At 44.7% G+C, this 27272-nt stretch overlaps 1 protein-coding gene across 2 annotated transcripts in view; it reads right to left on the bottom strand.

Annotated features, from left to right (window-relative positions):
* Positions 1-17712: 17712 nt before the first annotated feature.
* The window catches only part of FHIT (fragile histidine triad diadenosine triphosphatase), a 457578-nt gene continuing 448018 nt past the window's right edge, over positions 17713-27272 (bottom strand). For both annotated transcript variants that reach the window (XM_071439471.1, XM_071439470.1), the window contains exons 6-7: positions 25429-25532; positions 17713-18033 (exon numbers count right to left, since the gene is read on the bottom strand). In XM_071439471.1, the coding sequence (XP_071295572.1) occupies positions 25431-25532 (102 nt within the window). In that variant the 3' untranslated portion in view covers positions 17713-18033; positions 25429-25430. The remainder of the gene's footprint in view (positions 18034-25428; positions 25533-27272) is intronic.

The raw sequence follows: 27272 nt of genomic DNA, 5'->3' as shown, positions 1-27272 counted from the left end.
GGAGATGTTGGCAGGAGAGTTTGGCACTATTGCTGACAGAACAATGCAGGGATGGAGAGTTCAGAGATGGCTTTTTGACTCATTCTTAGATCTGAGTCCAGCTAATTCCCACTAAATTTAATTTTAATTTGTTTGGACCAAGTGCATTTTAAGATGAGATTAGAGTTCAAGCTAGTCACAAAGTCTCCCACCTTTATGTGAGCAGCCATTTCATTTTGGTCTGTGTTCCTAGAGATGACCCAATAGGTGCACTGGAATCCAGCATTTCTAGGAAGGCATTGCTCTCAATCTTTCTTTGTTTTGTCCTGTTTTCTAATTTGTATCTACTGTATTGACACAGTTTAATCCCAGCTGGCAACTGAGAACCCACAATCACTGGTTCACTCCCTGCCCTCCCAAGTGCAATGGGGAGGAGACCTGGAAAAAAGGTGAAATAAGGACAGTTTAATAATGTAAAGAACTTTAATAGCAATATTAGCAACAATAGTAACAACAACATGACGATGTTGTTGTTGTTATTGTTATGAAAAGAAAATAGTGGAATAAAAACCAGGATGATTTTATTCCAAGTGATTCAAAGGACAATCTCTCACCACCCACAGATGGATGCTCAGCCTGTCCCCAGGCATCACCAGTGGCTCCCCCAGGTAATGCCCTGAGCATGTGGAACATCCCCTTGGCCAGGTCAGGACAGTCCCAGCCAGGCCCCTCCCAGCTCCTCATGCCCCTGCTCAGTGCCAGGGCACAGGACTGAAAATTCCCTGACTCAGAGTCAGCCCTGCCTGGCCACAGTTCAGCATTGGGGTGTTCTTGGTGTTATTCTCCTCCAAAATCCAAACACAGCCCTGCACCAGCTACTGAGAAGATAATTGACTCTATACCAGCTGAAACCAGGACAAGTATGTTTCAGTGAGTTATTACCTTCATTGTTAGGTTATTTTTTTATGCTGCTAATTTAAATGAATATTGCTTTATCGAGCATAGATGTACATTGGTATGAGCAGTAGGAAGCTCAGAAAACTCCTTTGCAAGGATTCTCCTTCTGCTGCTGTGCTAATGAAACTGAAACACTCTTCCTTGCAGTGGTCTGTGCAAGATAGCTGGACTTTTTACATTTTGTAATTAGTTTCTAGATGATTATCTATTAATATTTCATGCTTGATTCTATGCCAATGTCTGCTTTTGGCCAAGGTCTCTTTTGACCATCTTATTTTGCATATTAGTACTAAGCTTCTGGTGAAAACACTGTTTTTACTGAAATCTGGGAGGCTGCACTTGCTGAGCAGACTGGGGTAGCAATTTGGGAACTTCAATAATTACTCCTTTGTTCCCAAAAGTCTGCTTATACAGCACATAAATGTGAACTAACCTTTAGGAATCCTCTGAAGCTCTGACACCTAATATCAAACTTACACTTTGCAACAGGACAGAGAATGTATAATTTATGAGCTAGTGAAGTATCTTTAATTAAAACAGTATTTTCTAAATTTTGACTGAATTTAATTCTAATCTAACAGAAAGAAGCAATCCAAGTCCAGCTGATGTTTTCCTTAAATACCATCCTTGTTATCTGGGAGACTTTGAATCAAGTAAGATAGATGGTTTTAATTTCCATGTTCTCAGTGTAACACTTGGGGTCAATGTTTGCATACTTATCATAGGCAGTTTACCACTGACAGCCACTGTAATTGTTCAACTTTTCCTTGGTGAAGACCTGATTGACTATTATGCACTGTATTTATTTTGTCTCACACTAAAATATAGAAGATTGATTATTCCATTATTCTATTGACCAAGGCTGTAACAAGGTGTGACAAATATGTGCCATTGCAGTCCATAACCAGCTGTGCAAGGTGGTGCAGTCAGGTAGGAGAATTTTAATGCACACAAATCTCTGGAAAGCCTTAGAAAACTTTCAGGACACTGCATTTAAAAGATGTTACCTGAATGAATGGTCTTCATTTCTGCTAGGTACTTGCTAAGGATGAAAAAAGAAAATAACAGGTCCCGATCTGAAAAGCTTAAAATATGATTGAGAGTCCATGGGAGTCAAGGGAAATTCTTCCAATGAGTTGCTGGGTTTTGGCAGGGTCCTGAGGGTAATCCTTCTGTTGACTTCACTGAGAGTTGTGTCAGCCCTGAAAAAAAATCTCCATTTGTTAACTGCATTAAAATATGCCGAGAAAGAAATGTCTTCTGTCACTGATGTGGCACATTAATGTGAATTATATGCACATATCAAGGGGAAAGAGAAAAATCCTGTATTTTAAAGCTCTTTATCTGCAACTTGGTATTTGAAATGCATAATTTAATTATCTTTGAACTACTTTGTTCCTTCTTAAAATAAATAGTATTTAATTTTCCTTTTAAATATCATGCATTGATGGACACAGCACTAGGGATTGTGGCAACAAAATGGTGTTGAACCAGCCACTGGAAATTAGTACTAATAAACAATGCATTTGCTACCAGTCTGTCATATTAATTAGTCTTCAGGATGTGTCAGTGCTTTTCATTTGTATTTAACATTGCCTGAGCTTACTGCCAATTAAATACAGTGTTGTTATCAACTCGCACGTGATTACACTGGATTAATATGGTTATTTTCTTTGATCCACTATAATTAAAAATCAGAGTTGTGATTTTAAACAAGTGTAAAAATACAATTAGTTTGTATATGCAGCTGCCTTTTCCTTCTAATATACTTTAATAACATTCACCTCCATTTAACAGCTGTGGAAACCCTGGGCCCTGTTTAGCAGCTCAGAGGAGACTGAAGCTTTTTGGAAGTGCTGGAAGAAGCCCCTTGCCTGTCCCTATCCTCACCCTCTGTCCAGATGTTTTGGATGATGTTTTGGAGTGAGACCTGTGACCCTTCAGCCCCCAAATCCTCTATGAGAACACATCAGAGGCAAGCTGAAAGAAAATACTGCCTTAAAATTCCATCCTGTGTCCCTTGAAGGCTGATGGCTGCTCCATGCCTAAACCCCAGGGATGGCTGGGAGCACCACAGGGGGATGTGCTGTGCATCCTCCCTGTCCTTGCCCCAGCAGCCACAGAGCCCAGGGGCACATGGAGACATGGGCTGGTGTAAAATGGGCCACTGGGACTGTTGAGAGGATGTGAACCCCTGTGTGACAGCCCCACAACAGCCAGTCTAGCCCACAATAACCAGTCTACCCAGTCTTGGCTTTGGAGGCTCCGGCGTTTCGCTGGGCTCAAATCTGGGACCTGCCACCCAGCAGGGGTAAGGAGCAGACAAAATGCCAGCACTCAAGGCAGAAGGACACTGTTTCCCATCACTTCCCCCTCCTCTGCTGCTGACAGACAGGGCTCAGGCAGCGGAAAGGCTGGAGGAGGCTGCTCTTCTGCTGGAGCAGATAGAAGTAATTAGTCAAATCACTGCGGCGCAGAGAGGGAAGCTGGCCCATCTCCTGTGCACCACAAATGACTCATGGCATAACAACTTCAGCAAAGGGGGATTTTTTTCCCTCTTCTACTTCAAGCAGGGAAACAGAGAGATGAGCTTTTCAAAAGGCCATCAAGGCTTTTGTTTGAGAGCTTTGCCTTCCAGGTCTCCTAGGAGCACTGAGAAAGTCATGACCTGGATAAATGTCATCAGCAGTCTCTCTGGGAGCAGGGACACCGAGAGCATTTCTGCCTTTTGAAGGAGCACAGCCATGACCTGGTGAGCAGCTGGCAGATAGCTGGTGACCTGTTATCCCCCAGCCTGATAGGCCATTTACACCAGCACAGCCCAGCAGTGCTGGATCCTGTGGGAATAGGGCAGCACCCCCTTGTCCGTACCAGCCACGTGGGGAGGGCACAGCAAGGGCATGCAGCCCTGCAAGAGCACTGCTGGCTGGAAGAACATTTTCCCAGCAAGCAGAAACAAAGGGAGACTTGCTCTCTTGCTTTTTGCCTCCCTTCCCAGGCAGTGAGGAGCACACAGTGCCGTGCCTGCTGAAACTTGCTCAGTTCAGCTGAGTCTTGCCCACTGCTGTGCTCCATTGGCTGCCACTGCGAAGGGCAGAGTCCTGCCAGAGGCAGAGTTTGGCTGTCCCACCATCCTCAAAGCTCCCCCCATGCCCTTCCTCACCCATTTCCAAAGCAGAGGAGCAGCAAAGAATTAAGGCTGAATGAGCAGAAGGTAGTGAAACATGAGCCACGCCTTGCTGGCCCCTCAGAAAGTGACACAGAGTTATGCTGAGGTAGTGCTCTTTGTGCACATATTGTGTAGTGTTCCAGTGAGATGAAACCTCAGGCTCCTGAATCAGCTGATATTTCTGGCAAATTGTTGACCTACTGCAGTTTATTCAAGATTTTTGTTGTCCTGGTAGAGTGGCTCTAACAGTGACAGATTTGTCATTCTGTTTCTAACAAATATGCAGCTTTTGTGACTCTGAAACTTGTACCTTGAAGCATCCTGGATAATAATTGCTTCTGTGTTCCACAGTAACACTCTGTGTTTATAGGCAAGGAGAATAATTAATTTAACATTAATTAATAAGATTTAATATAGCCAGTGCTAGCTTGTGTCATAGAATAACTCACAGGGACAATTTTAATTTCACCTGATGTTGATATTGATGGTTTCTCTCCTGGGCTGGAACCAGAGGATGGAATTGCTGCACTCTGGGCAGTGAGAAGGGCAGCTCTGCTAACAAGAAGTGGCTGTGGGGAAAGGGTTCAGGAGAGCCAATTGTCACCTGGAAAAAATTTAAAGGAGAAAGTAGCAAAATGGCCCTTTTATTTTGGTTCACCTTGTGAAGGAACAACTGCAGAAGCAGTCTCCTTGCCTGGGTGTGATGCAGTGGGTTTGATGGATTAAATGCTGCTCTTTTAGAATTTTCCCTGCTTTATTGTAGCATGAGCAAAAGGACATTTCTTATGTCACTTCAAGGAGGAGATGTGTCAAATCATAGAGCACCAGGCTGGAAGTGACCTCAAGGATCAGCTGGTCCAACATTTCTTGGCAAAAGCAGTGTCAGGCAAGGGAGTCCATCACCCTGTCCTGCTGAATCTTAGAAGTGTCCAGTGTCAGGGGATCCACACTTCCCTGGGGAGATTATTGCACTGGCTGATTGCTCCTACTGCGAAAAAATTTCCTCTTGTGTCTATTTGGAATCTTCCCAGAAGTAATTTGTAGCAATTATCCCTCCCTTTTCCCTGGGACTCCTGTGAAAAGGGAGTCTCTGTTTTTTTTGTAGTCACCCTCTAAATATTGGAGCATGGCTATAAATGCCTTCCCCAAGGCTTGTTTGCTCAAGGCTGAACAAACTCAGCTCTCTCACCCTTTCCTCACGTGGCAGCCCTTCCCAGTCCTTGGCTCACCTCTGCAGCCTTTGTCTGGACTCTGCCTGGTCACATCCTTTTGGTGTCACAGGCAGGCCTGAGCACAGAACTGCAGGTGTGGGCCAGCTAGGGCTGGGTAAGGTGGGGTAAGGACTGCTTTATCTCTGCTGGTGATGCCCTGGGCATGGCACCCAGAGCCAGCCTGCTGCAGTGTCCCCTTGCTGCAGCCATGCTCAGCTCACTCACCCTGAGCTCAGCATGCAGGGACAAACCAAGTGCTGCCTTGGGCTTTGCCACCTGTTAAAGCCAGCAAGAGGCTCTGATCAAACCCCTTCTCTGAGAGCTGCTGAAAGGCTTTTATTAGCAGTGAGATTCAGCCTGCAGGGACCTGTCACAGTGATGTTTCCCTGACAGGGGTCAGAGATCAAACAAACTTCCTCAGTGATCTACGTCCAAGCTGTCTTTCATATCCTTTCAATATCCTTTGGCCTCACATTTCATGCCACATTAAGGTTTTTCCAACATACTCATGTTTAAGATGAAACTCAGGCTGGAGGTTGTACCAGCCCAGAGGTGTGCCTGGGCAGTTTTACACTTTTTTGGGGTGTTTTCCCTGAAGTGAGGCAGTGCATCCTTGGCTGCCATGGGCTGGCTCTCCATTGCAGCTCAGCCTGCATGAGTGAGGATGCTGCAGACAGCTGAGGTCTTGGGAATTGCTAATGAAACCAACTGCTCTGCCAGCAAACTATCCTGGGTCCCCCACTGGCTGTGTAATTAAAATGGGGACTGGATGGGTGTGAAGTTAATGCTGTGTACATAATGTATCTGTCCCAAGGTAAGCCTTCACATCTGCTCTCTGTACAAGTGTAAGTGCAGGGGTATAATTGAGTGAGGAATAGTTGGAGTGGAGAGCAGTGCTGTCCACCAGCAGCTCAACCAGACCAAAGCAGTGAGCCTAACCAGCCAGAGTTAGAGCTGGCATAAAAACAGGCTGGAGGTGCTCCTGGTTAAAAACATTCATGTGTTAGTTTTTAAATTTTTCCACTTAATTTTGTCATTGAGGACAAAGAGAAACATCAGGCTGTAAATGGCACCAGTTCTCCATTTCACACTGACGTTCCCAGGGACAGCAGAACTGCCCATAAAGTGTCTTTCATCAAATGAAAGTTGGAAAAAAAATCTTCCAGGTTTCTGCACAGCCCTCGCTCGTAAATACATTGTAACTTAACCCTTGCTTGCCCACCTCCCTCTGCAGCTGGAGCTGGAGATGGTGACAAACATTCCTCAGCCACCCTGCTCTTCTGGGTGTGGGAGAGCTGCTGCAGTTCAGGGACGGCTGCTAATGGCAGCAAAAAGAGGGGGAAATACCTGTCCTGGCATTTTAGGACTGGAAGTGTCTGCAAGTGCATTTGTGGAGTCAGAAAGGCTCATCCAAAAGATTTGCAGCTGTAGGCAAAATCTGAACCCACCCAGGCTTTTCTTCCCACCTCTCCTACTTTTATTTTCTTTTTTGCTAAATGTCAGTTTGCTTGTCAGCCTCTGGCTGGGGTTTTCATGTTGTTCCCTCAGTTCTTTCAGTAGGATCCCTCTGCCAGAGAAGGAGAGAAATGTCACAGCATGACAGCTCCTCTGTCCCAGCTGCACCTGGGAGTGGGGGCCTCTGGCAGCAGCCAGCCACAGCACCTGGACAGACAGACAGACAGACAGCACAGCTCCTGATGGGGGCAGCAGGACCAGAGAGGGGTAAGGGCACCTGTCACACCCAAAGGCAGCAGCCCATGGATTTAAAAGTGAGATGTGCAAATGTGGTGGCTGCACTTGGGTGGTTTCTCCTGGCACAAAGTGGGGTTAAACCAGATCCATCCTGGCCTCTTTTTCTGCCCCTCCATCACACCCCAGCACTGACTCCTCAGTACTTTGAGATGCATGGTAACATTAGGTAATTTAATGGTTTATGGTATATGTATATCTAATCATATTTATTGCTTATAATAATTTAATGTCATATATAGATAAGTAAAGCATATAAATATATATATCAATATATAGCCCTCTAAAAGACCTTTATAAGACCTTTATATGTTTATATATTTAATATATATGTAAATATTCTATAATATAATAGAATATAGAATAATATAATATAATATAATATATAATATAAATATATTTAGGAAGATGTTATACATGCATATGCATGTATCTATAAAGACCTTTTAAAAGGTCTTTGTGTATATATACATATATATACATATATATATATGTACAACCACCATATATATATATATATATATATGGGCATATATATATATATGTATCTATATATATATATGCAGACATTTTAAAGATTAAAAAGCATTGGAGTTTAGATATGTAAATATCTTTGTATATATAAATACCTGAAAACATTCTATATCTGTATTCAGTGAATATCAGCCTTTTGCAGAGGCTGTGGCTCTGGTGCTTGGCTCAGCTGTGCTCAGCAGTCCCATCTCACCTGTCCAGAAGGTCTGGGGGAAGTCCCCATCTCTGTGGGCTGCTGCTGCTGCTGCCCCCTGTTCAGGGACCTGGGACTGAGTGCCCAAAACACCCTTGGCTGAGCTTGTGCCTGAGCATTTGTTTTTGTGTCTCTGTCCCCTGATGCCACTCTATAAACAATGAGATTTCAGTTTCCCCTCTGCCACCCCTGTGAGCATTTCCTGGCATCTGTCTGTGTTTAGCCTGACAAACAGGGAGTGTGCTGCAGTCTGTCCTGTGGGAGATGCACAGGTGTGCACACACCCAGGCTTGCTGTCTTGCCACTGTTAATTTTCCCTCTTGTTTTCCTGACAGTCAGTGTCTCAGCCTAGTCCAAAAGTGACTCTGGAGGGTGGCTGGGGACAGGGCAGAGCCAGGTCCCTGCTGCAGGGCCAGCAGAGGTGGCTGGGACTTTGGACAGGACACCCAGGGTTAGGAAGGGGATGCTTTGCTTCTCAGCTGATGGATTTGAGCAGAAATCTTCTGTTTAGTGTCTGTAGCACAGATACTGATGGGTTTTTTATCATCTGCAGCCTGGTTTACATCAGGAGAGGCTTGGGATTCAGTGTTCCCTTCCCTTCTGGTTACAGGACTCAGTGGGGCTTGCAAGTGCTGCTGGAAGAGTTCAGGATGGGGCAGTAGCTGGAAATGCAGCTGGGGCACACACACCTGGGCAGCTCAAGGCAGTGCAGCATTCTTGCCTATATGCAGCCAGCCAAAGCTGTTCTGTTGATTTTCTGCTCCCTGGAAAGACTTTTCTTTTGGCCATTCTTTTGTTTATCTCTGGCTCAAAATTTATGAAGTGCTTGACCACCCAAGGAGCTTTGCAACTCCACCATCTGCATTGTCACTCAGCAGGCAGGTCCCACCTGCTCCTGATCACTTTAAAAGGAAAAAAACAATATCTAGGAAGGAACTGGAAGCAGAATTGGATGAAAAATATGTTATTAAAAAGAACTAGAATTAGCAGAATCTAAGTGGCATAATAAAGGAAGCTTTGGCAATAAAGCAAGCTGTGTGAATAGGTCAGGAAGGGAAGGATGAAGGGACACTTGCTGAGATTTAGACCTTGGGAAGACTTTTCAAATGCTCAACTTCTACAAACACAGGGCATGAGGAGCACCAGGGAGAGCAGGCTGGAGGGAGAGCAGCTGGCTCAAAGCACAGGACAGGAGTATATGAGTATGTGGCTTCTTCCTCAAAGTGGGAAAAATACCTGGCTTTTGGATGAGGAGGAAGATTTGGAGAAAAATTGGAGGTTAAGAAAGATGTGCAGAAATGAAATCCCAAACACATGAGCCCATGCTGAGCTGGGTTTTATAGATTCTGATCAACCAGCAGGAACTTACAACAGGACATTTTGGAGGTATTTTATGTAAATAAAATGTTTGCTGGGTTTATTGGACACCTAAGGAGCAGGCTTGGGCTCCCAACAGCAGAGACTGGGCAGTCTTTCTCCTGCAGTTTTCAAGGTGGGTGCTTGACCATCTTATAAGCTCAGGGGTGGGATTTTGTACAAGCAGTGTGTCCCATGTTGTGCAGGTATTTAGGAAGGGCTTGCTGGTTCCAGTACTGAGAGCTTGGTCACATTTTTCTGAGAGAAAGACCATTTACAGAGACATGAAGGCAAATGGGATAAAATGCAACATGATTTATCAAGCAAGATTAACCTGAAATCCCTAACTGATCTTGTAGATAAAGGAAATCCAACAGTTCCCCTCCTCCAGGATTTCAGTGAATCCCCTGCTTTTGTGCTCTGAATATCTAACAGTGTAAGTCGTGCTGGAGAAGATGGGGATTAATTAAATAACTCAGAAATAGGTGAGGAATTGGCTAATAGGGCCCAGTAATGGTAAGGGAGCTTTTTCAAGGACTGGGCTGCAGCTTACTTTGATCATTCTCTATCTGCATTGAAGGCCTCAGCAGAGGAGCAGGGGTGTTTGCTGAGGGAATCTGGTGGGGATGAATGGCAAACACACAAGGAGCTTTGGGATATTTTAGTGAAAGGACCTGGAGGACCATGAACACACAGGAGCTCAAAACCAACTGGTGCAGCAGGGTAACAGGCACTCCACTGTCCCCACAGCCCCATGGCAAGAGGGGGCACACTCAGTTTATCCCATGTGGTGCACCAAGGCTCTGCATTTCCTCGTGCCCTGCTCCATCCCTGTGCCTGGAGGCTTCTGCAGCTGATGCTGGATGCTGTCAGATGCAAAAAGCTGTGACATAATCCAGCAATGCTGGTGGTACCATGCCTGGTTCAGCACCCCCCTGTTCACAGCTACCAGGGAAACCTGTCACAATCACGCTCTGGTTTTCCTGCTGTACTTCTCCCTGCTGTCACCCATCTCTCTGCATGCCTGATTTCTGACTAATGTAAATACACACCCCCTTCTTTAGCATAATTGAATACTAATTCCTTAATGTGTGTTATTTTCCACTGTATCTCCATTTCCCTGCTATCCGTCTTAAGAGTGCCAACAATTGCTATCACTGTTTGACTGCTGTGTGTATATAATTAGAACAGTTGGCTCAGGTAATTTCTTTTTTTCTTTTTTCAGTTCCTTCCTCTGATTTCCTCTGGTCTGCCTTTTGGGGTTTTTCTTCATTTCAGGCTTTTTGTAGGAGGTTTTCAAAGCAGGGTGTGTGGCTTTTAACTCTTCCACCCATTGGATTGGAGGCCACCAGCTGCTGAACCCTCTAAAACCTCTGAGTTTGTTAAACTCTCCTGAGCAGCCAGCTCCTCTCATTCTCCATTTCTTATCTCTGAGGCTCTAAGTGGAACTTTGTAAATGATATTTCTGCAAGTGAATTGCCTGATTGAAGAAATTGCCTGGCTGGTTTTATTCCCCCACCGTTGCCAAGCATCTGCTGGTGTCCAGCTCACCCCAGTGTGCCCAGGGAAGGGACATGCCAGGACCTGGGTCTGCCCATCACCTCCAGCCATCCTTCCTTCAACAACAGGGAAAGGAAAACACCCAGTGGAGACACAAGGCAAAGCCACTCCGGAGAAATTCCCACTCTCTCCCCATGTCAGAATTTGTCTTGAAAGATTTTCTTTCACAGGGAAGTACCTGTTTAATTACAGCTATTGCAAAGATAGTTAATAGCTGATGAACACAGCAGTATATTTTAATTGAATATATTGAGCACTCTGAACAAAAAGCACAGCTCTTGACCTTTCTCATGAGTGAAATGTTAGAACAAGCTTCTCTACATTCTGAGCCCATGGAGAGCAAGGAGGGGACCACCCACTGCTGTTAATGGAGCCACCCATGTAAATCCCTTTATGACAGCTCAACAATGGGCTGCTGAATGTGCAATTAGTTTCATTTCATACTGTTATTGTTCATGTTGGAGGGTAAAAAAGTGGGAGGGATGCTCTGGTTAAAGCAGAAAGCTCCAGGTTGCTGTCTCTGGCCACTCCAGCCTCAGCCATCCCACAGTAACACTTTTGTTAATGTCAGGAAGACTTTGGGTGGTTTGATGCTGGTGGATGCAGTTTGTCATTGCAATGGGACAGATCTGTGAACTAACCACCCTCTCCTGCCCTCCAGGATCAGGACAAGACAAATCCAGATTTATGAAGGATGCCAGGATGCCAGGAGCTGTTGCCCCAGTGCCCGGCTGGGTGTAGGAGCTGCAGAGATCTGGGACCCACACCCCTCCCTGTCTGCTCACCCCAGCCAGCTTCTTTATTGATTTCTAAGCCTGTGATTAAAGTCTGCTCGTGCTGTACCTTCCTCAATTGGCACTTGGGTCCTTACTCCAGCAAAAACTCCCATTGATCCGTGCTGGAGCTCAGCCTGAGTGAGCCCTCAGGGACCAGCTGTATATTTGCAGTGTGGTGCTCTTCAGACACATGACAATTTCAGCACAATTTAGGAACATTAAAACAGCATTACCAGTGTGTCTTTAGCTGGCCATAAATAGAAACCTTGACTTGTCTACAGTGGTTTGATATTCCAAGCTAGACAAGAACATTTAGTCCTGGCTTGCAAGCCATTTTATCACCAAAAAGAAATTTTGCAGGTTAGGAAAGTCAAGAGCTTGTTCTTGCAAAACTTCAGCCTGTGTCTGTGAGCTGCAGTGAAACTGCATCTAATATTCAAGTGCAGCAAAAAAAGGAAAAGCTCTTTTTAAGGCTCATTAGTGATGGCAAAAAGATACAAAAAGACCAACGCCATTTTACACTTGTAAAAATACCCCTAGCAGATTCTATTTTTTAATCTTCAGTACAAAAGCTCTGTAACTAAGGCATAAGTTCCCAGTGACTAGCTAACCTTTTTTTCTATAGCCTCTGGCATTAAAACTCTCAGTGAAAAGACACTTTACAGCTACTTCGGGCAGTTCATTTTCTGTCAATCAGCTCTTAGGCTGGAAGTATAAAGGCAGCCATATGACAAGATTTCTATTTTAATATCTTTACTCTTGATAAGATAATCCTAGAGGAACGGTGGTGATCAAATATTTACAGGCAGTGCTCACTGACACAGTCTATTGTAAAATTAAATACATAAAATTATGTGGGGATAATGTTAATGTTGTGATAGAAGGACAAAAGGCAGCGTGCTCAAAATGAAGGTTGACTCTTCTTAATATATCCTCTGAGGCAGGACCAGTGCTGCTGGCGTGGGGAACAGAAGAGCTGCTTTCATTTCACATTTTGTGACCTTTCCCTGCTTTTCAGTAGCTTGTTTGCTATTTAAACACATTTGCTTACTTAATGATCTTGATTTTTAAGTATGTATTTGTGTGTGTGAGCTGGGTGTCTCTCTGAGATGCACTGCATGGCTAATGGGGCCTGGCAGAGAGCAGGGTTTGGCACTGAGGCACCCCCTTGGAGCCCAGCTTTGTGCAGAGCAGAGGGCACAGCCTGGGGGCACGGGGGGATCTTTTCCCACTCACTGCATCAGTGAGGGAGAACAGTTCCCTCTGGGGAGCTCTTCCTATTGCCCTGCAGACAGGCACGTGCCCCAGGACAGGTGGAAGTGCCCAAATTCCTGCTTTTATTGACCTTGAGACTGAGCAAATGCACTCAGGGAGAAACCTTTGCAAATATATATATTTTTTTTTTGTCTTCCCCTTCTCTCTCTGCATTCTTGGTGGGACATGAGGTGACCTGAAGGCCCTGTCCTGCCTCAGCTGTCCCCAGGGAGCACTGGCAGCACCACAAAACACCAAGGCTCCTCTGCCACTGCTCCTTAATGGTGCTCCAGTGATGCTCAGCCAGAGCACAGGGAAAATGAAGTGCTGATTTAGGCTGAAAAGCCAGTGCTAGCTAATATGGGAAATTACTCCAGCAATCATCACTCTTTTCCTGTCACTATGGTGACAAAAGACATGACAAAAGCCTGAGCAGAAAGATATGGTGACACAAGTAGAGAGGGACAGGGCAAATGCTTGGCAGCTGCAGGTGGGTCAGGACAGATCCAGGAGGGCACAGGCAGAACAGGAAACCTGTGCTGGAGCCATTGCTACTGATGGATGCAGTTGTGGCCCACACAGGGTTTGCAATTTGACACAAGTACTAAATCCATGTTGCACCAAGTGTCACAGCCAATGCAGCTACCACAGACTAAAAAATATAATACAATACAATAAAAATATTAAAAACTTATAATAACCTGAGTCATACAAGGCCTTCATGCCACAGCTTTAATCCTAATGCACTAACCATTGATTTTTGCACCACCTTCCTCTGCAGGACCTGTTTGCCACCTGCCCTGGGGGGGTCTGCAGCCCCCTCCCCACAGTGCAGCAGCTGAGCATCCTTGGAGGACACAGAGGGACTCTGCTCTTCCCAGCCAAAGCCATTGGAAACAGCTGCCTGCAATGAGTGGGAAAGCACAGGGGGCATGGCTGGAGGGGGCCCAGGATGTGAGGAGCAGCTGAAGGGACTCTGGCTGCTCAGCCCCTTGTCTCTGCAGCACTGCTGCTCAGGTTTCCCTGAGGCCCTGCCAGCATCCCCATTCTCACCATGCACAGGGACAAGGTACCAGCTCCCAGATGCCCAAACAGCAGGCTGCTGTGCTGCTCAGGGAGAGAAATCTATCTCAAGAATGTCTTCTCAAGAAACTCCAGAGAAGAAACTGGGCAGTCGCAGCAAAATGTGCAGGTCCAAGGACAACTTGCTCAGGAGTCTCTGGTGGAGAAGGTGCCAGTGCAGTGACAGTCCAAGCCCTGGGGGCCAGGAGGAGTCACCAGCAGATCAAACAGCATCCAATGTCTTTGCCACGTCAAGCTGAATTTTTATTTTCTTGGAGTCAAAGAAGGAAAAAAGGTGAGGAGCAATGGGGGAGCAGAAGAGGGTTCTGGAGAGAGAAGTGGGAAAAACCTGCATCCTGAAACACACCCTCTGCCCCACCTCATCTTTTTTCTTTCTTTTTTTTTCAGGAGGGAACAGTGTATTTTCCAGCCAGCTCTACTCATGAGTGATTGTGCAGAGCTGTGCTAATGGGCTCTGCCAAGCTGTGGTCACCCTATGGAGCTATTGGCAGGAGAGGTGGCAAGTTGGAAAGGACTACAAGGGAACTCTGCATGATATTTTTTGATGAGCTGATTATTCAGAAATTCCACAAGAGCTGAAATATATCACTCTGTTCTGAAACTCACAGCCCTGCCAACACACAGGACAGCTTACATGAGCAGCAGCATTTTCTCCTTCACAGAGCTGCTGGCCTGCACGTCAGGATGCAGGAATTGGACAAGGCTTTTCAGCAGCCATCGACCACAGTGACAGTGAGAGCTGGGGAGTGGATGGGAGGACACAGAAAGCTGGCATAGAAATTATTTTGGAACTTTCATGGCTGTCACTCTGTGGGTATTTGGGCTTGAGAGTTTTTCATTAGCTCTGTGGGTACTGGGCATTTAGATTTTTATTGCTTTATGGCTGGGTATGAGATCACCCCGGATTCCACATGGATTCAGGTATTTTTATTTAGGAGTGCTCAGTCCCTGGCCACATTTCAGGGTACTGTCACATGCCAGGAGCTGACCTTGACTCCCCCCACTGCATCCAGGACCTACTGTTGTGGCATCAGCCTGAGCCTGCAGCCCAGTCAGGCTCCCACAGAGCCAGCAGAACATTTTCCCTCCTCTCCAACATTACCTAAAAACCAAACACTGGCTTATTCGAGCACAGCATCAGAAGAGAGCCTGATACCTGGGGGGTGGGTGAATGTGTGCTGGGGGAGGTTAGAAGCAGCACAGCTTTCTGAATTAACACACAAAGTCCTCAAGGAGCTGACACAGCCCATTCCCAGCCCATTGATCTCTCAGCTCACACCCGTTTTGGGCTGCCTGGGGTGGCATCAGCTGTCCTGTGGAGAACCTGGAGCTGGTACATCTGCATCTGAGCAAGAACAATGCTGAACTGCTGAAAGACAAATAACAAACATGCCCATGCTGCACTCACAGCCTTTGCTGAAGGCACCTGAGCTGCCTGGCATGGCAGTGGATGCGTGGGCTGATGTGTCCCCATCAGATCAAGCTCCCAATAACCCATCTGCTCTCCTGTGTGTGTCCTCAGACACCTCTTCTGCAAGTTCCAGGGCACTCAGGGGACATGTGGAGCTCCCAGGCTGCTCCTACAAGTCAGTGAGGAGAGCTGTGGCTGAACCATATCTGGTTTACTCATGGAAAAAGAGGCACACAGCCCTTGCAGCCCTTCAGAGGAACTGCTGCTTCAGGAAAAACTCTTAGGAATTGAAAAAATTGGGGAAATTTCCTTCTGTGTAAGGGCAGGGAATGAGGGTCTGAGCTTATGAAGCCACCCCACTGGGACCACTCCTCCTGTGCCACGTCCATCTGAGCCCTGCACTGGTGATTTTTCCTGTGTTTCCTGCTTTGGGTGGGGGAGCTCAGCACTGCAGCATTGCCCAGCCCATAGGCAAGCCCCACGAGGGTGAGAGGTGAAGGCTGAAAAGGACAAAGATGGTTACAAAGTTCATCAGTGTCTTCAGCACAGCATCTCCTCACATTTCCAGCAACAGCACCTCTGCATATATCTCCTTGCCCACGGAAAATTAACTCTGTAAGAATATATAAATGATCCAGACAGCATCTTCAAGGTCCATATCTTAAAAAAACCACGAGGGTTTACTCCACATACTGCTGCAGGATGTCATGTACCTCATGATCTGCCTTTTCTAATCTCTCCTTATCTCTCACTCCAATCCTTTCTCGTGTCCCTCATCTATTGCAAATTCCCTTTTTAAGCTGGAGCGAAGCACATAAATATTTTCATGCTGCATAAAGAGGTTGTTTTGTGCATAATGTCACAGGAGGGCTTTTTTAAAACCAGGACCTTTAGTGCTGTGATAACGGGCTCCTCATTTACACAAATGAAATCTTCCATGGAGCTCAGCACTCATCTGCTCTGCAGCCCCCATGCAGAATGGCTGGCACAGAGCCTGCTCATCACAGGCTACAGAATTAATACAGAATATTCCATAATAAATAGGAAGCCATTGAGCAGCAGGTTTGAAAATGCCTTGCAAATGTAACTGATGCTGAGGTTTTTCTTTAGTGTTTCCCAGCAGCACAACCATTGTCTTCCTTCTGTGTGAAATCACAGCAACTTGAAATGCTAAAGTGCAAAAGGACAACCATTTATGTTGGCCCATTTGCCAGCATCTTTGACCATTCTGTCTGCTCACCTTACCTTCTCTGTTGCTTCTTGCTCCCTGACCTTCATTTCCTGTTTATTCAGCCCTTGCTCAGGGTCTAAAAAGTGCAGACTCCATCAAAATGGACTTTTCATTTACTCTGCACAGGAAAAGAAATAGTGTTACAATCTGTACAGTTTTTAAAAGGGCTAATGGAAGATACTGGGGGCCGGACTGGGTCATGGTAAAGTCTTTGAATCAAAGTGGTTTTCAGGGGCAATATTTAAATAGCATGACAGTAAAAACTGGAATCAAACATCAGTGATTTTGCTCCAGTATTTAATTTTGACAAGCATAAAGACTTCAAGCCAATGGACTGCATGGCTCTGCAGTGGAGAGCAGAGAGAGCCTTGGTGAAAATGATGAGAACTCATCCATTGTGCATTTTCATCCTGCTCAGGTCAGGCTGTAACCCTCCAGGACAGACTATCATGGAGCAGCTGAATTTGTTCTGAGCATGATCACACTGTGCTGCCAGGCAGGGAAAGTTCTACCAGGCTCTGGTTTGGACCTGCTTGACCTCCTCAAGCCCTCAGGCAGGCTCTGCACCCATGGCCTCCCTCAGCATGACTCTTACTGAAAGAGGGCATTTTGTTTTTCATCCTGACTTTGTGGCACACAGAAAGCTTTGGTTTTTTGCTTTCCTGCAGTTCCAGAGGAGGATTATGGGTGCTCTTTTCATGCACATCTTACAGACCCATTTCTTCTCTCTTCCATCTGTTGTTTGACTTCTTTTCCTGCATTATGTGTTAGCAATCAACAACTAACCCATGGTGGGTTTCTTCCTGTGCAGGGTTCTGAGCACAGCATTTCTTGCCCAGGGATTGCTCCGCGTGGGAGGCTCCCACTCGTTGTTTGTGGCTGGGAGCAGCCATTCATGCCAGCCTAACCCTAATGTGATTATTATCCCACGAGCAACTTCCCATATTAATTGTTTTACAGAAGTGTTTTGTGTCCCTTAAAACTCCAGAGGCCTTTTCATAATGCATTAAAAGAACAGAAAAAAAAAAAGATCTCAGGAGGCTTAATATTTCCTGTTATAGAACTCACCTGAAGGAAAAGCAGCTTTCCAAGTTTATCTTGGCTAGTCTGTAACAAAGTCTTGGTTTGTATGAATTGCCACACTGCTAAAAGATCTAATTTTTCTATGATAAAATAGCCTCCATACAGTAACTGAATCAAAGAGCACAACATGGAGTAAACACTTTATAATGTACCTAAACACAGTAGCTACCTGATTTTCCTGGCACTTTATTTCTATTTAGGCCAAGGGACAATTTAAAAAGATTCATTCCCAAGTACACAATTCAGAAAAATATGAGTTACAGTTCAGAGCAATATTTTGAACCAGTGCTGTTTAGTTGTCTTAGCTGGAATTCAACCTTGATGATATCCAAAGGTCCAATAAAATTTTTCATGGAAGAATCCCATATTTGTAGAACATAATAAAATTGTCAAGCTGCAGCTCCAGGGCCACTGAGAACTGGAGAATGAGGTTTTTCTTTCTGGGGACTTTCTGGTGTCATGGGATGTGTTCCAAACACTTTGTTACCTGAGAAGTATCAAACATAACAGATCATTACATGTAATAGCAGCTTTGATCTTTGTTAGTAAGACAAAATGTGAGGCTGTTTATTACTAACGACTTAGGTGCTCATTAGTGTGTTCTGACAGGAGTCACTGACAGCAATAGGCAAAAGGAAATGTTCAGTGTTAAACCCCCACACAGCACATTGCAGCTCCTATTACAGCCCCAGCAACAGAGGAAGAAGAAAAGCCTTGCACACAACAATTTTAAAATTATTTACCAAGGCAAGAAAGAGATTTGTCCAATTTCTTATCTGCTTTTTCAATAAACTGCACTTGCAAATAATAGTAATGCCTGCCTTTCACATAGTGCTTTTCATTCCCAACTCACAAAGCACCCTTGGACAGAGGTCAGGATCATTTTACAAAAAACAAACATGAAGTGAGGCCACCTGTCTGATGTCCCTGAGTAAGGCAGCACAGTCCCCAGCTCTGCTGACCGCTCCTCATAGGAACAAAGGATTAGAAAGGGCATCTTGTGTCATCAAATCCAGTTTCTTACTCTTCAAATCTATTTTGCTGTAATAGCCTCATGCAAGACTCTTTGGGGCTCATGATCTCTTATATAAGCCCCTACAAATAATCTTTCAAGACTATCATCTCTTGTTTATCCTCCTCCATCCTGACCATGTGGTGGGACTCTGCCTAATGCCAAGGAATTACAAACCAGTGATTTGGGACCATCACCCAGAAAATGCTCCAGCCTCACATGCTGGAGAATAAATGGAGCATTTCTTGCCATGTCTGCTCCAATTTTATACATCTCTTGGTGGTCCATCCTAGTAAAAGACATGTAATAGGTGCCATGACAGATGTGAAGGTGTTCTTGAAGCAGAGAAATAGAAATGCTGAGAGCCTGAAGCTGTGGAAGCTGTTTGTGAAATCCCTGCACAAACTCTCGGCACAGGTGCTACTGCAGTGGTAGCTGGAGGCTTGCAGCATTCCCAGGTGCTGACACAAGTGGGGCATTTGAGTTTATCCCTGCAATTCCTCTGCTTTTGTGTAGAGACTGACATCCTGGCAAACAACAGAGCCTCAAGTACGCTCAGTCCAACATATTTCCAATATCCATCACCCCCTTCCCTTCTCAAATAACTGCTTACTGCAGGAGTTATTAATGCCTTTCCACCTACACAGCCTAGATATGACACTCACACAAAGGCAGTGCTGAAGCTCTGAGGTCACGTTGAGCTGCTGGTTCCAGTGTCTCTCTGGGCAGTTCTATTATGCAGCAGCTACAGCAACGGGATACCACATACAAACCTTTGCTTATAATTGAGCACGAAATAGGCTTTTGGCTTGGTATCTTCAGTTTTGTACCTTCACTTCTGAACATGTTTAGAGCTGGCTTCAATACTGGGGAAATTATCTCAGCTTACTAAGCACAGAGCTGTTACCCAAGTGTTAGATGAGGGCACAGCCCCTGAACTCGCTCCCGGGCTGCGCGCGAGGCTCGGCTCTTGCCGCTGTTGTGGCTGCAATTCCCCAGCCACCCACTCCTTTGTTTGATTGTCTCTCTCACTCAAACATATGCTTCCCATTCCCACGGCATTTCGAGCAACAGTTTCCATTGTGAGCCCCTCGTGAGTGACAGTTCGATGGCAGCCTGTGAATCACTTGGCACGGATTTTGTGAATCTGCTTCGAGGAGGGTCTGGCTGCTCGGGAGGAGCATCCTCTGGCAGCTTTGGGGGCAAGAGATTTGCACCATTTTAGCACAGGTTGGGGTGTAAAAATACCCAGTCACAGTTGATATCATCCTTATTTGAAGCTCAGCATTGTCCTGCACCTCAGCTCTTTCACCCCAGGTCCTCAGACAAATGTCCACCACTTATGCTCAGCTTCCCCCATTTTCCTCTCGGACAATGAGACACACCAAGCCAAGGATGAATCAAGAACTGATCCCACTGGCAATATTTGATTTTGACAGGCAGCCCAGGTAGGCATTCAGGCTGCTGGATGTGCAGGTTAAGAGAACATTTAGCTGTCAGCTTTCTTCACCAACAGAAACACATTTGCTGCTTTGCATTTCTGCTGTAAAATCGTGTCTGTGTCCCTGGCCCTGATGTTTCTACTGTAGCCATAATTACAGGATCCAAGCAGTGCTGTATGGAATTCATGTACTGGACAGCTGAATTAAATGGCCACCCATAGAGAAATGAAATACCTTTGTATAATAATGTATAACTTTCAGGACAGTGCTACTTTCAGCCTCAAAACAGAGCCCTGGAATGGGTGTGAGGAGGACATCATTGCCTCCCACAAGAGGATGACATTTCATTTATAACTCCAGCTAGCTCTCCTGTAGCTCTGTTTTCATAAGAAATAATCACATGCTTCAACCAGAAAAATAATCAACCTCAACACTGAGGCTGCTGTGCATTAGCAGAGCACATTTATTTGGGAAAGCCTTTTGCCCTGAGCTTTCCAGTCTGGGTGTCACTGCACCACTTCTGGCTGTTTACACCTTGAAGAGGTAATGTAATTCCTGTGTAAACCTCCTCCCTGCTGCAGAGTTGGAGAGTCTGGATATTTTACACTTAAAAATTACCAGCAAGGGCAGATTATGTTTGTTGGATTGGTGTTGATAATTAATTTTCCTTGCATCCCATTGAAATGACAAAAACATTACTTTATATGTACTTACTGCAGAAAAAAGAGAGTTTTGGGTGGAAAAGCACAGACCCTATGATCTGATCCATCTTCTCTTTGCTATTTCCAACTACTTAAAGCATAATGTCACACTGAAATGCACACTTGGAGTGCCGCATTCTCTTCTGACAGATTTTTATGATATTTTTCAAGGTGACCTTCATAAAATGTGTTTCTTTTGAAGCTTGTACTTCATTCCCAGGTCATAATAGTTTCACACAGGCAAGCAAACTGCCAACTCCTGCTTTCTAATTAATGCTTCTTGGAGGCTTCTGAGTGGGGGATATAATTAATAGCACTTAAGTCTGGAGTGCAGAGAAATCTATAGCAGATTACTGGGATGTGTATTTACTCCAGGATTACACACAAACAGCTCCCAGACCATGCCCTCTGGGAATTGCCCAGCCCAGGCACCACCTGGCTCTAACTCCAGTGTAAGCACTCAAAAGGTTGCTCAGCTTTCTCAAGTGAGGCTCTGAGAACACTGAGGGTTTCTGCTTGCTGCACCCTTGTCCCTGCTCCCATGTCCCATGGCCCAGCCTGCTGTGCTCCTCAAAGCTGCCCAGTGACTCTGCTGTGCCAACAGGCAGCACCAAGTGCAGAAAACACCTCTGGCCATGCCTGTGGTGCCCAGCCAGGGGTCAGCCTGCTCTGGAGGTGCAGGCACAGCATCTTCTGGGGCAGACTGTCCTCACTGCATCCCAGATTCACCCTGTGGATCACAGACACAGCCATTTCTTTGTGGGTATATGCAGGTTAAAGTACCAGAAATGATAGGAGGGTTTTTCTTACAGTAAAACAAGCAAAGATGAGTGTTGCAAGTCATTTTGTATACTTGCCTAAATTTAAGGAAAGTGATGGGATTGCTCTGGTGTTCACTCTCATGCATGCAGCATGGATTGTCACACTCCAGAGGTGCTGGAGCAAAATCAGATGCAAGTCAAATTGCCAGTTTAAATTCCCCCTTGGCCAGCTGCTGCTATCAGGGGTAATTTCCCTGCTGAAGGCAATAGAACAGCATTTTTTCACACATGCAGAATCTTGGTGCAGAACAGGCAGCTGTGAGGCAGGATGAGTGCTCTCAAAGAATGAGTGGGGGGAAAAAGGAATAAAATTTATACTTTTTAGAAAAGCTGGAAAGACTATATTATCCAGAAACATTGCCAGACTGGGGACAAGGGGGAGAACTGACACCAGAAATCCTGCAAGACTGTGCAGGACACATTATTTGAAGGGATTTCTACAAGAATTTGGCATGTTGCAGGACACAAGATATTCAGGTGGTTAAGCAATTAAAAGCTATTGAATATTTGTAACTCCAAGCACTTGGCAACAGAATATCACTGTCAACTTCTTTATGCAAAGGGACATTTTGACATTGTACTTAAGACTGACTACTTTTCTAATGGCAGAAAAGTATTACTTCAGTTATGCACAAAATAGGAAAACTACTGAAACTTGTGCAGCCTGGTTCTTTCTTCAGAAATAACAACACAGAGTGAAGCTGCCTTTGAAGAGAAACGTTTTTCACATACTATCTGAAGGTTAAAGTCTTTTAATCTTTAGCCTTTTTGCTGGCATGTGCAATTTAAAATGCTCAAAACAGACTATCAAAACACCCAGCTATACATAGCCAGAAAATTCAAAAGGCGCATCTGAAAATAGGCTTGGAAATTAGGGTGCTGCATCAAATCCTGCTCTTTGAGTAGGGGCCTTTTCCCTGTGCATCCACCTCAAAAAGCAACCAAGTTATCAAACACAGCTGACCAGAGGACAGCCAACACAGAATGAGAAACAGCTCCCAAAGAGGCTGTAAAAAAGTAAAATCTTGGTGCTACTAACAACAGAGTGACTAACGGGGAAATTCTATATTAAATATCCTCCCCTAGAAAGTTTTTCTTTCCTTTTCTTTCTCTCTTCCAGAGTCACATGAAGTTCTCCTGAGCTTCAGCTGTGCAGACACAGTTCTGTGAGCAGAAAGAACAAGTCCTTCTAATGAGGTGGGATACAGTGGCATGGGGACACCCGGGGGAAGAGCAGAAACACAAGCAAAGCACAAATTCCTTCACTGATATTGCACACAGCGATAAAATATTTAAAGATAAGCATTTTCTCAAGGGTGGAAACTTAGCAGGGCTAAATGTGTTCGTTTCCTTAAGCAAGTGGGTGGATATTTTGGGTCATCTGGGGACTGATGTAGAAGCACTTAACTGTAGTTAGGCAGCCAAGAGGGAACAGCACCAGCAAATGAAGTAGGGAGAGAACTAAGAGCTGCTTGCCTTATTCAAGTATTTATTAGGAAAAAGTTGCTTGCAAGTCCTTCTTGATTAGATAGTCTCTAAATACATGTAAAAGGTGCTACTGGACCTTGTCCAGTCATACAGGAGTTGTGGCAGGTGGAGAAGGGCTTGTGATAAATGTGAGAGTAGCTGGAAAAGCCCTAAACACAGCTCAGTCTGCCCAGGCTAAGCTGGCCAAGCTGGGCTTCTTTAAACAAAACAATGAAGTACAAAAATAATGCATGAAGCCTTAAAAATTGCTATTAATTGGCTGCAGAACACCCACATTCAGCTCTTTCTGACTTTCCCTATGCTGCACGAAAAAACCTCAAGTCAAGTGTCATTCAGGTAAACCCACAAATGGCAAAATAAATCCTTTGGAGGTGAAATGCAAAAATAGCTTCAAAGAAGGATGCATATAACCTTGTTAATTTGCCAAATGTTTTCAATCTTCATGGCTTTAGAAGCAAGGTTAAGAGAGAAGACAAAGGCTGAGAAATGCAGAATGCATAGATACACCTTTATCTCAGGTTCAGAGCCTTAAGCTTCAGAAGCAAAATAATGTTGGGGAGAAGAGATTGACAGTGATGCCTGATGTTGGGAATCAAGGGCTGGAATCAGGCACTCTCATGATAATGATGCCAGGAAGATTTAATTTACCAGTTTGTTCTAGGAAAGGTAATGACCTTAATATCACGGGAAACGTATCAAGAGGTCATCCATGCAGACACACACTGACTCATTTTCATAATAAATGGAAATAGATGTCCAGCCACACCAATTTGCTTGCAGGAAAGGATTTATATCATCTGTCCAGCTTGTGTTTAATATCAGAAGAGATAAAGAACATTTTATTGATATGTGGGGATTTAATTCCAACTCCTTTGAGAATCTCTAGGAAAAAATGCATTTCCAATTTATTTCTGAGGAGACCAAAAAAAATCCCCCCAAAACCTACCAAATCAATAAAGGGAAACAGTATCACACTGGGATAGGGATGTGCCATTTTCCCCTAAGTACTATTCATTGGTTGCTGGGCCACAGATGAAGCACCACATAATGCCTCTGTTAGAGAAGAGTGCTTACACATGCATTACCAAGGATATGCTCTTCCTGCCTGAGTAATTCACATTTCAGCAGCATATTTCTGAGAAGGTGAAAAGTGGGTGTCTAAATGCAACTCCAGCAGCCGCTGCAGAAATGTGACTGTGTAGCCCAAACCCTGCTGCTCCAAACCCTGGAGGTCCCAGCTGCTGGGGAGGAATTTCCTTCCCAGATGGGAATAAATGTGTTCCATGGCTTTTTCTGTGCACCCACAGAAGGGCTGGCACAGCTACTTTGGCTGGAGAAGACAAGAGCATGGTCACGATGCAAGAAAAAAAAAAAATGGAAGGGGAAATCTGCTGAACTCCAAATGGAGTCATCCAAAATGCCATCCAAATAGCATTTGAATTTGCCATTTGCATGGCACAGGAGATGAGAGCTGCCACCTAAGTGTGCCACCCATACAGTGTGTGGTTTAGCTCAAGATTTCTCAAGCCAGGCTGCAAGCAGTGAGTCACAGAGAGAGAGGAGAGTTATTTCTGGGATTTTGGTTCTACAGAGGAAAAACATGAAACAGCCAGAAATGACAGAGAAGTGAGAGTGCTGGATGATGGCAAACAGCATATGGGGAGCAGGGGAGAGGGAGATTTGGCATCCTTGCTGCAGCATTACCTCCCAGCCTAACTCACATTGATCTCTAGAGGCCAGTTCATTTCTGCTGGAAGAATCTGGCTCCTGGGACCCCAGGTACAAAATGAAAAACTCTCAGTTTCTAGAGCACCAATGTTAGTGTTTGCCAAGTGTTTTCTCTTTTCTATTCCTCCCTGCAAATCTTTCTTTTTCTTTTAAGGTCAGTGGAAAATTTAGCAGAACAGGCAGTTTTCCAGCAGGCTTAGTTTTGGAAGTTGAACTGATCAAATTATTTAATACTTGACAGGTGGGGTTAGAATTTATGCCCACTATAGTCTGAATTCTGATGCAATTTTGTATGTATAGGTGCATATGCATATGTGGTTGTACACAGACACACCAGTTCTAGCTCTGTGTAGAGGTACCAGGGCTGTTTTCTGTCCTAAAAACAGTGGGAGGATATGTTAGGACAAAGACTCCTCTTCAGTAAATGCTGATGATTCTCATTTCTGGACACACCATTATTTTTGCTGTCTGGAAACAAAATGCTCTAGGAGGGTGCTGATTTGTTCAAGAAGGTGCATGTCATTTCAGCCACTGTTGGAGTGCTGTGACCTTTTGGAAACAACACAAAACTAAGAGCTTTGTTTTCTTTTGTTTCATTCTAGATATTTGCCCTGTTGTCTTCAAGAAGCCTCTGGAGGCTTGAGCAAAGGCTTGGGTGCTTCAGGAATAAGTCAATGGTCAGATCATTACCTCTAATTTTCCTGGAAATACTTCTTCAGAATTTCTGCTTCAGCTGCCATTTCTTCTTCTGTCCTCCACTTGTCAGGGGAATCATCTTTGTCGTGGCGCTGCAGCTTTTTGAGGGAGAAAAGAAAAAAAAAAGTCACTTTATTATTTTTTCAGTTTTAATGTCAAATTTAGGGCAATCAATCAAACTATTCCATGTGCCTTCAGGATGGATGGACCTGGTGATGACGAGAGGAAGGGTGAAGGTTGCTGGTTTAGAGTGGTGACAGTGGCTGCATTTACAAGGACAGCAGCAGGGCGAGTGACAGGCAGGGACAGGCTCAGCTCGGTGGGCTGATGCTCAGACACTTTGTTGGTAATTGATGCAAAGCTGGCAGATAAACCAACAGGAGAACACTCAGGTCTTCTGAAGCACCCACCCCACCAGAGGAGTGAGCTGGACACCTTGTCACTATTTCCTGTGAATTTTTCTCTCTGTCTTTTCCTCTGCCCACCTTTCCTATCAAAGACCTATTGTGATAATAAGGCCCTGTTGCAACTGTTTCCCACCAGCAGTTTACATTAATATTTTTTTCATTCCTTCTCTGCATGCAAGTTATCAATCCTTCCCTGCCACTGCTGAAAGCAAGGCACATCTCTGGTCTAGAAACAAAACCTGTTATTTTAAGCATAATTATATTTCATTGATTTCTTGGGGGAAAGAAAAGTATAAGAAACATAATTTTTGTGTCCAACTGGCACACTATGCCCACACAAATTTGCTCTATCCCAAATGCAGTAACTGTTACATGATATTGTCCCAGACATGATAATTTCTTCCTTTGCCACTCAAGAAGAAGGGAGCAGCTGACAGCTTTGCTGCTTTCCTGAAGAGGGGAGCTCCACATTAGGGTAAATACTGGCACTTGAGTGACAATTTGTGCACATGTCCCTTCAAAGAACGCCTGACACTTGTCAAGTGAAGGCAGCATTTACACCAGACAGCAGAAACATTTACTTAACAGATCAAGTGTTGAGATTCCAGTGGTTCTCGAGGTTTAGAGCACAGCACAGACTGCATTAACAGCACCAGTGCTTCTAAGGAACTTCATAATACCAACTTCCTGTTAATGTCACAAAAAAAAAAATGAAAACTAATGAATTTACACCTCTTATTCCAGGAAAAATTATAATATAGAAGATGAAGTGGTGAAAAAACAAAGATGAAGCCATCATGAACCTCCAAGCAAAGTGCATTACTGGATATGGAATGTTAGGATTGTTAGCACACCTCCAACTCACAAATACTTTTATTTATGTTATGTTTCTCCTACTCTGAATTTTGCTGCCAGCTAGAGTGCCATGTAGCTTTACACTCTGCAGCACAGATTTCCCCCTGCTCAGCAGATGAAGCTGCATTAGAAAACCATTTCCTTTCATGCCAATACAATGCAGTAGCTGTAGGCAAATTAAAGTGTATTACTGTTCGACTCAGAGAAGACTAATCTTCATTGTTACATTAGTACTAAGTATATTATAAATCAATCTTGTAATGATGCCACAGAATGAGAAAGGTTTAAAAGGCAGGGACTGGTGTGGTGAACACGCTGTCAGCACATGCCCTGGGTCCACAGCTCTGCTGTCACCCTCTGCTCACACCCACAGGGTGTGGAGGCACCACAGCTGACCTGGCCATGAGTTATTGGAAAGAGTTTCCATCACCCTGTGCTTTCTATGGACTGGGAATGCTCACACCCCACAGGAGAATGCACCAGGACAAGGCAAGGGGTGGTCAATCTGACTGAGGTGTGAGCTGTTCTCTGAAAAAAGCAGAGTTTTGCTCATTCAACCTAATGCTGGTAGGAGGT

This window comes from Agelaius tricolor, unplaced genomic scaffold (genome assembly GCF_023055355.1).
Source record: "Agelaius tricolor isolate 1412-34295 unplaced genomic scaffold, bAgeTri1.0.p SCAF_14, whole genome shotgun sequence".
Classification (NCBI taxonomy): domain Eukaryota; kingdom Metazoa; phylum Chordata; class Aves; order Passeriformes; family Icteridae; genus Agelaius; species Agelaius tricolor.
The sequence above is the reverse complement of the archived record's forward strand: the minus strand, read 5'-3'. Positions and strand labels throughout refer to the sequence as shown.